Genomic DNA, 13,487 nt, shown 5'->3' with positions numbered 1-13,487 from the left:
TTGATCAGGCAAAATATTGGTAGGGTGTTACTTTAAAAAGCTTATGTAGAAAGCACAATTCAATGCAAACTAGTGTTTTTTTACCAAAAAACAACTATGGACGTGCAATTATCCGGCAGAAACATTGCGGGGCCTGTTCATAAATATTTCGTGCATTTTCGGTAACAGTCGTCGCACTTCGTGCATACACTTCTCAATCATAAATGTATACCGATGAGCGGAACGTGTCCCCCGTGACTATAATTTCAGTTTGTTGCTTCGATTTTCTAAGGAAAGGGATAGAAGTACTGAGAAATGTATACAGGTTTTCTTATTAATTTGGTTCAAAGAGAAAATCACTGTAACGGCTGATACGAAAAGGAGTTTGACGACCACGATGGTGGAATTATGAAAACAAGACCCAGACTCTCAAGTAGTTATACGTTGCGTTTGCAGACAAGTTAATAAAAAGTTTTAACAATGGGATAGAATCTGATCGTGGATGAAAAAAATAATAACAAAGTTGGAGAGCTAGAGCACTTTTATGACAACGCTTTCAAAGCCATCAATTGACATTGTTAAGGCGGCTTTATGCACAAAACTGAAAATATTTACAGGAGTCATAATGCGTGCAAAATATGAAAAGAAAGGTAGATTAAATTAACTGACTGTTTTTAATACGAATGTTTTTTTTCTTTCCATAGTTCTACTCAGTTGTATGCAGCTGGCCAAAGCAGAGCACGGTAAGTATTTTAATACAATATCATAATTTTACATTTACTTGTTTCTGTTGTGAGCATTTCTTATTTTTTGTTCTGTTTGTTTGTTGTTGTTGTTGCTTGCTATTTGCTGTTGCTGGAGTTAGGCAACATTTTTTTCTGAAGAAACGAAAGGTGAAGGAGGTGGATCGAAGTTTTATGACGATGTAATCCTAAAATGCATCAATAGTTCCCATCTACCTTTTAGTTTGTTTTTAGAATTCTTATAAATGATATTGAAGATGAGATTCGGGGGGGGGAGGGAAGGGGGGGAAGCAACTTTCCATACATTCTCTTGTATAAAATCTGAGCGATGCTCTCACAACTTGCAAAGCAATCATCGGAGCGGTAGTCAGCGAATCTCTAAGGCGAATGAGCAGCTCTTTTCTTTGTGATTTTGCCAAAACAATAACAACATGGGACCAGTGAGAGAGTTCGACTACTTTTTTTAATAGTGGTCCAAAAAAAGTATTTGTAAGTTTTGTCTCTAAAGCAGCGAAAATTTCTGCAGAAAGGTTTTTGTTGTCAATAATTAGTGTTTGTTATGAAAATTTTTTGCCTTCATCGATTTTGTCTCCGTGGCGCAATCGGTTAGCGCGTTATTATTATTATTATTATTATTATTATTATTATTATTATTATTATTATTATTATTATTATAATAATAATATTAAAAAAAATATATTAAAAAAAAAATATATTATTATTATTATTATTATTATTATTATTGTACTTTTGGAAATTAAAAATGAAAACAAACTAAAAATTCAGGTTTTCGGGCCGCGACCCGCGACCCGCGACACGCGCCGATTAGACTAACTCACTCAAGGGGGTTAGGCGCGATAAACATGCGTGAAGTGAACAAAAGGGGCGCAACGATGGTGAGTCATTTCTTGACTTTATAACAGCTGTGACAAAATTTCAAAAAAAAAATTTAAAAGAAGGCCTGTGCGCCCTCCTAGATATATATTTGTTGTCTTTGCAACCAATAGAAAGGTTTTTCCTGTCTATATCATTCGTTTCTACAATGCTTCAACTAATCAAAATGAATATCTCATTAAAGGGTCAGCATGTGATGGTCAAGCAGAACTTATTGATTTAAGTTTCACTCAGAATGGTTCAATCTACAGTCCTGGATATCCTAACAATTACAGTAACAACGAGAATTGCCAATGGCTCATCAAAGCACCCTATGGGAAGAGGATTCTCATCTACTTTACTACATTTGATGTGGAAGATGATGACCAGTGCAGCTACGATAGCGTAAACATTTTTGACGGACAAAACAGTTTCGCTTCTCTTCTGTTAAAAAGTTGTGGAAGTAGTCTCCCTCCACCGGTCTATTCTTCAGGCAGATATATCTTCATGCAATTCACCTCTGATGAGTCTGTTTCACATCAAGGGTTTGTGGCACACTATATAGCAACTAATAGTTCATCAAATATCACTCCACCACCTACTTTATCCCCAACCACAAATCCTGCGTGTCATGGTCAAACACAAACTATTGACCTGAACTACAGTCAGAATGGCTCCATCTTCAGTCCTGGATATCCTAACAATTACGGTAACGACGAGAATTGCCAATGGCTCATCGAAGCACCCTATGGGGAGAGGATTCTCATCTACTTTACTACATTTGATGTAGAAGACTCATATGATGGCCAGTGCAGCTACGATAGCGTAAACATTTTTGACGGACAAAACAGTTTCGCTTCTCTTTTGTCAAAAAGTTGTGGAAGTAGTCTCCCTCCACCGGTCTATTCTTCAGGCAGATACATCTACATGCAATTCACCTCTGATGGGTCTGCTTCGTATCAAGGGTTTGTGGCTCACTACATAGCAATTAATAGTTCATCAGGTATCACTCCACCACCTACTTTAACCCCAACCACAAATCCTGCGTGTCATGGCCAAACACAAACTATTGATCTGAGCTACAGTCAGAATGGCTCAATCTTCAGTCCTGGATATCCTAACAATTACGATATCAACGAGAATTGCCAATGGCTCATCGAAGCGCCCTATGGGGAGAGGATTCTCATCTACTTTACTACATTTGATGTGGAAGATCATGCCCAGTGCAGCTACGATAGCGTAAACATTTTTGACGGACAAAACAATAATGCTTCTCTTTTGTTAAAAAGTTGTGGAAGTAATCTCCCTCCACCGGTCTATTCTTCAGGCAGATACATCTACATGCAATTTACCTCTGATAGCATTGTCTCTGGTAAAGGCTTTGTGGCTCACTATAGAGCTCTTAATAGCTCATCAGGTGGGTTATGCAAATATGAGAGATATTACACTAGAACATACCTGTTTAATCTGTCAATCAAGAAGTCACAACTTACAAAGAATGCGACTTTTTGCTTTTCTGAAATTATTTTCTGTCAATTCATCGTTTCTAAAAAAATTGCCTCGCTGTATGTTTAATTCCACTTGGCAACAGCTCCTGGGCCCAAAACACTTTTCTGGGCCTGTCCGGGAGTCGAACCCGGGAAAAGCGAGCTGAGAATCATGCCAATAGACTAACAGGCCAAACTTGACAAAATACTTTTGACAAAGGCCTTAATGTGACACTCCTCTCATTAGCTGGGGTACGAAATATGTTCCATGTCGGCTTTTTGTCAAGCCACATCATGACTATCCAGAGCTGACTGCTCATTAGTTATATTCAGTGGAATCGCCATTCAACCACTTGTGACGTCACAAATTTGTAGGTCAGCAGATTCTTGTGATATGCAACTAATGCAGGTTGGATAGATCTTTACATAAGACTGTCCGTTTTGAATATCGACTGCATTCGGACAGAGCTAATAAAAACGCGATTTTGGTATAAAGTTGGTGGTGAAAAAGGCCAATATGCCTGTACTTGATCATAGTCTCCTTTCCAGGCGTCTGCATTGATAAAGACCAAAACTTTTCAGGCAAGAAGAAAGAATGTACATAGTAGAAAGTAGATAAAAAGGAAAGCAGAGAAAAACGAAAAGGAACGGAGCAAGGACAAAAAATCGAAACAGTTCGCAAAATTTTGGCTTATGCGCATGCACCAAAGTGTATTATTGTACATTTCATTTTTACTTCATCAAAATCTCACACTGCAGTGTGATAAAGTGCATTTCTAGCATTTTTAGGAGAACTTTTGCACCGTAGCGCAAAACAATTAATTTCAGCACATTAAAGAATTAAGAGAAGAGGTCAATTACTTCTTTAATGTGCTTTTTTGATGTACCGGGTGAATCCAATTTATGGAGCTAAACCTGAATCGAGCTAAATTTCGTTTCATTTAGGATTTTTGGTATTTTAGCTTTGCTTTGTTTTAATACTACGTGAAGTTTGTTGCTAAGTCGTCCGCGTGATTACAGAAGCCTAATAAGATTATGATGACAAAACTGATCCGCGGCACTTTTTGTCGCATATTTTTTAACGTAGGCTGGGCTCACTTATTTACTTCTATTTCTATTTAATTTTTACTTAAATCGAGCCAGGTGTCAGGCAAATCATAAGTACACATCTTTGTTGAAAACTTGAAAATTATTTTATTTTAGTATTTTATTAATATTGTTGTTTTTAGAGTGTACGGAAAACGTGAACCAATCCTTTGGGAGACTGGATATCAGCTATACGAGCAAATTCGTTCCATACTGTAACTGGATAGTTGAAAATGCTGGAATACCTCAAGCAGTTGCTGTTGTTTCTATCCACCAAATGAACTTCAGTGACCCCAGGTATATACGTTGATTCCGTTACTTTACCTTTGCTTTAATGTTGTTATCTTGCATCGCTTAATCTTTCAGTAGGGTGTTGTTATATTACCTGGTAGGTAAAGTATTTCCTGTATCTACTTTCACGGTGTTTTCTGGAAGATAATATAAAAAGTCACAGAATGGATGTTCGAGTTTTCTTCTAGATTTATTTGTTTTCAACCGTTTGGAGCGTGAAAAAGTTACATTTACATCGTCTAGAACTTTCAACCTCTTCAGGGTACTCTTCAGGACATGATAATGAATATTATATAAGTCACTACGTTAAATATGCTGGGCAAGTGAGAAAATAGCACATGAACATTGATTCCCTAAGGTGCTGTCTAAATTGTCTTATTGTTTGAGTTTCTTAGGATAATAGTATTTAATTAGGATATGTACGCAGTTCTATTCTTACGCTCTGGTGATTTGTCTTTGTGCGTATTTGCGTATATATACAATATTGAAATAAGAATAAGAATAAGAATAAATAATAAGAACGTTTCCATGCTTGGCGAACCGCGCCAGTCCTATCATTCCGGTCGCAAAAATAACGTTGTTGCTCCGCAACTCATTGTGCTGCTCCTCGTTGGGTCCTGGTCTGGGGGACGGCTTCGAGTATTTCTTCCTTTATCCAAGTGTTTTTTATCCAGCAAAAAGAAAGCCAAAGACCCACAAATCACCCAGCCATAACTCATTTAAAGTCAGTTTTGTTCGGATTCGCCGATCGAGTAGAGCTCATGAGAAAAAAAGGGGGTGCCAGCCCTAAGTGCTAATCATGTAAACGTTTGTTTTATATTTCCGCAGTGAATACGTCAAATTTGTTGACGGTAATGGAACCGAGGTTTTTGCCCTACATGGATGGGATTCTGCACCCTTTAACAAGAGTGTCCAGCAAATCCCGTTTGAAGAATCCACAAATATCACGATACAAGTCTCTCTTATCAACAGCCTGAGCTATGTCAAAATTGATTACGGCATTTTGAAGCATCGTCTGAGTCTAGGTAAAGAACATAATCTTGTATTGGTATACGCGTATCTCGCCCTCTTCGTGAAATTAAAATTGAGATTAGTTATCTGCCGTGGTTGCGTTTAATACAGGTCTTCTTGGCAGATCAAATTGGAATTTGGGAATGTACATCTTGATCACGGTGAAAAGGTAACCTGCCCTCAAAAGCAAAAATAAAACTTTCTTCATAGCATTTCCACCAAATGTCTTGTTTACTTTTTTTAAGAATAGCAGATCTTTGTTTAAAAATGTCAACTGATTTCAAATACGTTTGTCTTTTAATTATTAAGCCATACCATGCAAGCAAGAGATAATTCATTTGTCCGTTTGTTTGTTTTAATTTGGGTATTTAAATTATTTACTTTTAATATAAACATGTATTGCAGCTTCCATTCTGGTTGACTGGAACGTGGCTGTGGTAAACAAAACAGCGAAAAGTGTCAGGATAATCTGGAGCCAACCGACCAATCTTATCAGTAGTGGAATTGGATTTTATGTTGCCCTCGCAAGGAAGACTAACAGCAGCAGCAAATCAACTGGCGAAATAGTGGCGGAGGGTACAACAGCATCGGAGATAACAGGCCTTGCTGGATACACAGAGTATAATGTTGTTGTTGTAGCCGTGGATGGCGATGGGATACCTTTTAAAAGTGCAGATGTCTTAGTTATGACAGATGAAGGGGGTGAGTTACACAACAACTGTAATTTTTGCTTTGATTCAGAAAGTTTACTTCATGAATCTCTGACATGAAGGAAGGAAAATAGAAAGGTTTAGGTAGGTGATACCAAAAGAACAAGCGGATTGCCATTGCGGCACTAGCCTGTGTACAGCCGTCCCGCTTCGCGCGGAACGGTTGTACACAGGCTATTGCGGCACTTGAGTAAGTTAAAGCAATAAACCCCTAGATAAAAGTGCCGGATCTAGCTTAGCTCATTTCACTGACAAGATGTAAACAAAACATGCACGATCATGCAGACTGCTTATAAGTCTTCCTGAAACGACACCGTATTGCTAGTAAACACGAACAATAACCTTGTACTTGTCTTGTACTCTCAAAGGTAACATTTGAACATCTCGCTCAAAAGAGGTCGCAAAATATTTTCTTGAGCTCTCGACACTTGAATGGCGAGGAAAAGACGGACGAATTAGACGATTGTTCCTGCTTTTACATAGCAAACTCCGCCCTAAAATCTTATTGGTTCAATGTTTGTTTATTGCTTTGATTCAGAAAGAATAGAAAAGGCAGAGCAACAAATGAATGTGCTTTGTTTTTCAGTTCCGAGCAGAGCGCCGAATGGTGTTCGTGTGTTAAGCATTGGTTTTACATCCGACCTTCAAGTGGAGTGGGACCCTCTTCCCCAGGATTACGCCAATGGCAAACTGTTAGGTTACACAATCTACTACATAGAACTCAACCATTATGGAGGGCAAATTAAAAGCGTCAATACTAGTGCTCATTACCCGACACAATTCACATTAAAAGGCCTTACGCCAGCAAACGAATACCTTGTGGCCGTGGCCGCTTTTACATCCCAAGGAGCAGGGCCGTTGTCGTTTTTCGTGCACGCTATAACAGGTACGTTTTCGAATTATTACTTTTGTTTATTAAAACTTAAGGTGACACAAGTCCAGTCCTGAGCGTTGACAAGAGCGTAGCGTAGAGGGAGGGCCACAATTACAGTAGGTTGACATGGCAAATTAGTATATTTTTGCTTCCTGTTACAGCATATGTTTACCTTCGGAAGTGCTATTACAGAAGGTGCAGATAGCGAAAATAATTCTAATTTTTAATAGCGATCACGTCACCTAAGTGATTTTCAGAGAAGTTCTGAAGAAAACAATGATAAAATTGCTTTTATTTTAGCAAGCAAGGAAAATCGAAAGACGACAAAAATCTTGTTACATTAACGTTATTTGTACCTGATTAGTCGTCGGTGATCGTTTTTTTTAGGCGGTAACGCCTATATGCTATGGCCCGGTGGACGGCCGTGTGAGGAGTGAAAGATTACTCCAACCGAGTAGCACTGGGAACTAGGCACTTTGTTGTTTACTCAGTTTCGGTACGCCATCTTTGATTGTCAATGAGTATGAATCAACTTTAAGAGCATCCATCGGCAAAACGCGTTTGATTTCTAACGTACAGTTAAACGGAGTTTTGGGGTCAGGGGAGAACGATGTACTGGATAATTGTGAGCTCGCTTAAAGAACTTTTTTACCGTTGTACGTGTATTCGAAGTCGGCATACGTGATGGCAGACTAAGTTGACTGATGTTGAATTTGACGAGTGAAGGCCGGTTAGTGTCATAACTTTTGAAACCTTTCCAAAAGGGAGACCGATGGCAGCAGTATCTTGATTTATAGATTGCAAAGGTGAGCTATCTGAAATCATTGTTTGCTTTGACGTGCATTGTTGTCGATAATATTTAACTTTTCCCTTCGCGACTCGCCATCTTCCTTTTACTGCTTTTGATAATATTTATTCGGGTATTTATCTCAAGCCAATTAAAAATAACACAGTGACGGTATCCGTATTCCCATTTTTACGAGAAGCCAGAGTTCACTCAGAAAGAACTTCTACCCTATTGCTGATTTAGCTGATCTAAAATGTTTTGTTTGATAAGTTGCATAAATGCATGTAAGTGATTCTAGTAAGCGGTGTTGACTTCATTACATTTCAGACCATTTCAATACGGAAATTTCACACAATCTTCAGTATCGTCTAGGGGTGGAAATCAAATCTGGGCCTTTCTGTTGCTAAATGACGAAGTTCATAATGATTTAATGTATTTATCTTATCATACTGTAGGTTTGTAATGTATTGGAGGTTCGTTTTGTAGTCAAGGCAAATAAAAATTAAAATGAATAAGAAAAGTGCAATTTCTGGGATCATTGTAAAGCGTTATCGCCTGTGCATGCATGTATGCGTGCCGGTTATTTATTTTAAACTTTAGTTTTCCGAGAAACAAATGCCATGGATTCGCAACGAACTGAGTTTATTTACTCTAAATATTTTTGCTAAAAAAGAATTAAAATTAAAAAAATAAAAATTAAAAAATAATCAATTTTAGTTTTGATGAATTGCTCTTTTCTCCCTTTCCTAGGCTGTTCCACCACTTTAAACGAAACTTTTGGTCAAATAGAGTTAACAAGTACCAGTTACGATGATCTTCGATGTAATTGGGAAATACAAAGTGCTGGTATCCATGAAGCCGTCGCCTTCATCTCTGTACAAGAATTAAATCTTCACTATTGCAGGTACAGTGGAAACATTTACTTATCTCTTTCTACTACGACAGTGTCTCTTATGACTGTAAGCTGGGCTGGAACTAAGGTCCCTCTGCTACTCCGGCCCCAGTAGTTTCATTCTCAGTAATATTTAATAACAACAGAAAATTAAGATGGGTAAATACTGATACACGATATAGTTAATTAATTGATTGATTAAACGTGTTATTAATAACTTAATCAGTTAATTAAAATTAATGAAGAAGTGTTATTAAATTGTTAAAATTAATGCGAAGTGTTATTAAAAAGTGAGTAAAATGGACGTAAGAATACATACTTCGAGAATAGAGTTAAAGCAATGTCTGTCTGCACGGTACGCTACTCCACAAGCGTCAATTTTCGTCTATATCTATAATAGAATTTCATTTTTCTTCCTCCTTAAAATTCAGTGAATTTGTCAAGATAATCAATGGGAATGGCACTGAAGTGCTCTATCACCTTGGTTGTGACACGTTTGCTCCAGAAATTCTAGCAGACGTTCCTTTTGGTCTCTCAAAGAACATATCCATTAAAGTATATACACAAAGCTATGGCAGCAGCATTAAAATGAAGTTCGCCATTTTGAAAAAGGGTCTGACGGCAGGTACGTAACTTACTAACTCTGTACTTTCTCACGTACTACTGCTGTTGAAGTTATTCCTGTTTTTACCCTTTCTGCTATTACTGTTTTTGCAGCATATGGAGTTTTTAAGCGTTTACTCGTTTACGGCGTTGTTTTTACTACTGGTACTGTTTAAATTATTTACTGTTACTGTTAATTATTTACTGTTTTACTGCTACTGCTACTGCTACTGCTACTGCTACTGTTACTGCTACTGCTACTGCTACTGCTACTGCTACTGCTACTGCTACTGCTACTGCTACTGCTACTGCTACTGCTACTACTACTACTACTACTACTACTACTACTACTACTACTTCTACTTCTACTACTACTACTACTACTACTACTACTACTACTACTTCTACTACTTCTACTTCTACTTCTACTACTACTACTACTGCTACTGCTACTGCTACTGCTACTGCTACTACTACTACTACTACTACTACTACTACTACTACTACTTCTACTACTTCTACTTCTACTTCTACTACTACTACTACTACTACTACTACTACTACTACTACTACTACTACTACTACTACTACTACTACTTCTACTTCTACTACTACTACTACTACTACTACTACTGCTACTGCTACTGCTACTGCTACTGCTACTGCTACTACTACTACTACTACTACTACTACTACTACTACTACTTCTACTTCTACTACTACTACTACTACTACTACTACTACTACTACTACTACTACTTCTACTACTACTACTACTACTACTGCTACTGCTACTGCTACTACTACTACTACTACTACTACTACTACTACTACTACTACTTCTACTTCTACTAGTACTACTACTACTACTATTACTACTACTGCTACTACTTCTACTACTACTACTACTACTACTACTACTACTACTACTGCTACTACTGCTACTACTACTACTACTACTACTACTACTACTACTACTACTACTACTACTACTACTACTACTACTACTACTACTACTACTACTACTACTACTACTTCTACTTCTACTACTACTACTACTACTTCTACTACTACTACTACTACTACTGCTACTACTACTACTACTACTACTACTACTACTACTACTACTACTACTGCTACTGCTTCTACTACTACTACTACTACTACTACTACTACTACTACTACTACTACTACTACTACTACTACTACTACTACTACTTCTACTTCTACTACTACTACTACTACTTCTACTACTACTACTACTACTACTGCTACTGCTACTGCTGCTACTGCTACTGCTGCTACTGCTACTACTGCTACTGCTACTGCTACTAGATTGCTCTCAGTGTCGTTTTTAGCCAATCAGATTCGGGAATTTTGTAGTTTTCAGTTCTTGTGAGACACGGTTATATAGCAAATAAAAATAAATTGGTGTGTGTGTGTTTATTTATTTACTTAGCCATACCGGTTTCTGGATGGAATGTTACAATTTTCGACCTTGCATCCACCAGCTTTACCATTCAATGGACAATGCTCAATACAGTTGTTAACCATTATGCAAAGTTTTACTTAATTGAAGTAAAAAGTATCCAAGGCATCATATTGGCAGTTGAAACTGTTCCTGGAAACACTACAACTTCAGTTATTAGAGGACTAATGCCTTCCACGAATTATCGTGTCAGTGTGTTTGGCGTCGATGGCATTGGACAACCATACAAGAGCTTGGAAAGTGTTACTAATACTATATATATTGCCGCAAAAGCCATCGTTTGAAAGATCTTTTGCTCCATTTTTATTATCAGGCAATATTTATGACCAGTGGTTTTCCTACTTCACAAAATATTACTCTGTGTAGGCTGCATTTTTGTGTACCATCGTAGATGTATATGAGCCCAAAGTCAGGCTTTCGAATCAGCGGCTATTACCAAGTTTCGCGAGCGGTTAATGTAAGATGCATCAAAATTCGCCGACTTCAATGTCCGCGATTTCTAGCGATGTTTTACAAATCACGCGCACGCGCTCATATTTTTGTCCAGTCATAAATATCTCGTAAAGTTGTCGATGTCAGTCGTTGTACATCGTGCATACGCTTTAAATAAATGCATAATGATAAGCCTAAGGTGTCCCCCGCGACCTTAAGCATATTAAAGCTTAAAACAACAGCTATCTTGTTAATATTAACATTTAGAAATATTTAAAACTTAAGACGGAATCCACTAGGAAGTCAAGTCATATTTATTAAAGTTGGACAAAAATCAAATACCAGAATAATTTAAATCCTATTGCGTTATTTCCTACCCTTAATAAAAGGTAAAGATGTAAGTAATTATCCGCTATAACACCAACAACAATTTCTTATCAGAATCTGAGAAAATGAATTTCAAAGTTCACAAGGTATAGGCAAAATCTCACGTGTAGCCATTTTGTAAATTCGTCTTAAGCGATTCAGTGAAATTCAGCGGAACTTCAAAATTTGTTTTCGATGTTTGGTGTTGTTAGAAAAGATTTCTTTTGATAAGATATTTGAAGCAGTAACAAAAAAGTTTGCAATAAGGTGGAAATAATTCTGGCACAACAATTTCTTATCACAGTCTGAGAAAATGATATTCAAAGTTCACAAGCTTTGGGCAAAAGCTCACATCTTTTAAGCGATTCATGGGAATTCAGTGGAACTTCGAAATTTGTTTTCGATGTTTCGTGTTGTTAGAAAAGATTTCTTTCGATAAGATATTTGAAGCAGTAACACAAAAGCTTGCAATCAGGTATAAATAGTTTTGGTACATAATTTTGTCCAATAACTACTCGAAGTCCGGGCGGATTTCTTCTTAAATAACACAAAAGCTACGCTGAAACTGGTAGGCACTTGTCTGAAAACTTCTCATGTTATATAAGCTCTAAAAAAGAAAAGCTGTACTCACTTGTTTCTGATATCTGTGCTAGTTTGCATCTTGACGACCTAAAGACAATAGAAAATAAATATCAACAAAAGGGAGAAAAAAACACTTTTCGCTTGCTCGGCAGCCCCTGCAAATTACTCAAAACGTTATTATGGTTAACTACCTTCAATGGGACCTTTAAATGCTTACAAATGTATTTATACTTTCTTCTCGTCTGATCATAAGATTTCGTTCGCTAACATGTTCACCAAGATGAATGAAAACACATCACATTCCACACACAAAAATACAATTTTCCACTTTAAATTAACTCCATCGTCCGGAAAAACACATACTCCAGCATTTGCGATAATGATTCCGTGAAAAAAACGGAGGGAAAATAAAGAAAAACAGAGATTTCATTGACAATGATTCTTACCGTGTTCAACCGTCTTCACCACGACGAGAAACCGCGGGAAAACACACCGTCTCAAAGGCCCGACGGTGACATCTCACGTGTTGTCTGCGTTGCGTGACACTCATTCAACCGTCGTAGTCAACCGTAGTCGACTATCTTTAAGTCCCTACTACCACCGACACCGACACCGCGGCAGAACGTCTACACATGCGCTGAATTTAGCACTTCCGGTCGGCTTTGCAGTCACTCAACGGGCTTCACTCGTCGACACTCGTCACGCTTTCCGTTCAAGGTCAATCATTGCCTACGTTTAGTTGTTTTGCTTCGTGAATTGCGGTGTTTTAATCTGCTGTCGTCGTGGATTACAAGCTAAATATGACCGAAACAATACTCGATAGATTTAGAAAAGGTAAGTCGCGGATTCACTAAGGTTTTGATTCTGAATTTGAGCAGTAGATGAGCTTTAATAAGCTTAAATTTAAGCTTATCTTTCACACAAGGCGGGAAGGCGGAGTTTTACTTGCCAGTTTCACCTCATCGATTAACCTTGACTAAATTCATAGCTTTGATTATTTTCAGTTCTACATTTATTTAACCTTAAACTTCGGGCCTTAATATCTTTTTGGAATTGAGAGCACGCAGTCGCTTCGTGTTTGTTTTTTGTTCAAAGGTATAAAAACTTAGCCTGAATTTCAGACATCCCTCTGTGCTCGCCTGCTTGCCAGAAGGAACGTCTGAACACATTTGGGCTTAATGCCGTCCGGTGACGTCACTACCCGAAAACCGGGTAGTGATTTTGATTGGTTGATTTAAAAATTATTTGCATAATTATGTGAAATTATGACTGAATTTTACAG

At 37.7% G+C, this 13,487-nt stretch overlaps 1 protein-coding gene across 3 annotated transcripts in view; it reads left to right on the top strand.

The window, feature by feature from the left end:
* The window catches only part of LOC144648698 (uncharacterized), a 197,111-nt gene that overhangs the window by 2,324 nt on the left and 181,300 nt on the right, over positions 1–13,487 (top strand). For all 3 annotated transcript variants that reach the window (XM_078508256.1, XM_078508206.1, XM_078508382.1), the window contains exons 2-9: positions 684–722; positions 1,801–3,012; positions 4,312–4,465; positions 5,288–5,484; positions 5,876–6,172; positions 6,767–7,066; positions 8,592–8,745; positions 9,165–9,358. In XM_078508256.1, the coding sequence (XP_078364382.1) occupies positions 684–722; positions 1,801–3,012; positions 4,312–4,465; positions 5,288–5,484; positions 5,876–6,172; positions 6,767–7,066; positions 8,592–8,745; positions 9,165–9,358 (2,547 nt within the window). The remainder of the gene's footprint in view (positions 1–683; positions 723–1,800; positions 3,013–4,311; positions 4,466–5,287; positions 5,485–5,875; positions 6,173–6,766; positions 7,067–8,591; positions 8,746–9,164; positions 9,359–13,487) is intronic.

This window comes from Oculina patagonica, chromosome 1 (assembly GCF_052425735.1).
Source record: "Oculina patagonica isolate OP01 chromosome 1, crgOcupat, whole genome shotgun sequence".
In the NCBI taxonomy this organism is placed as follows: Eukaryota; Metazoa; Cnidaria; class Anthozoa; order Scleractinia; family Oculinidae; genus Oculina; species Oculina patagonica.
Note: the sequence above shows the minus strand (reverse complement) of the source record. Positions and strands in the feature narration are given on the sequence as shown.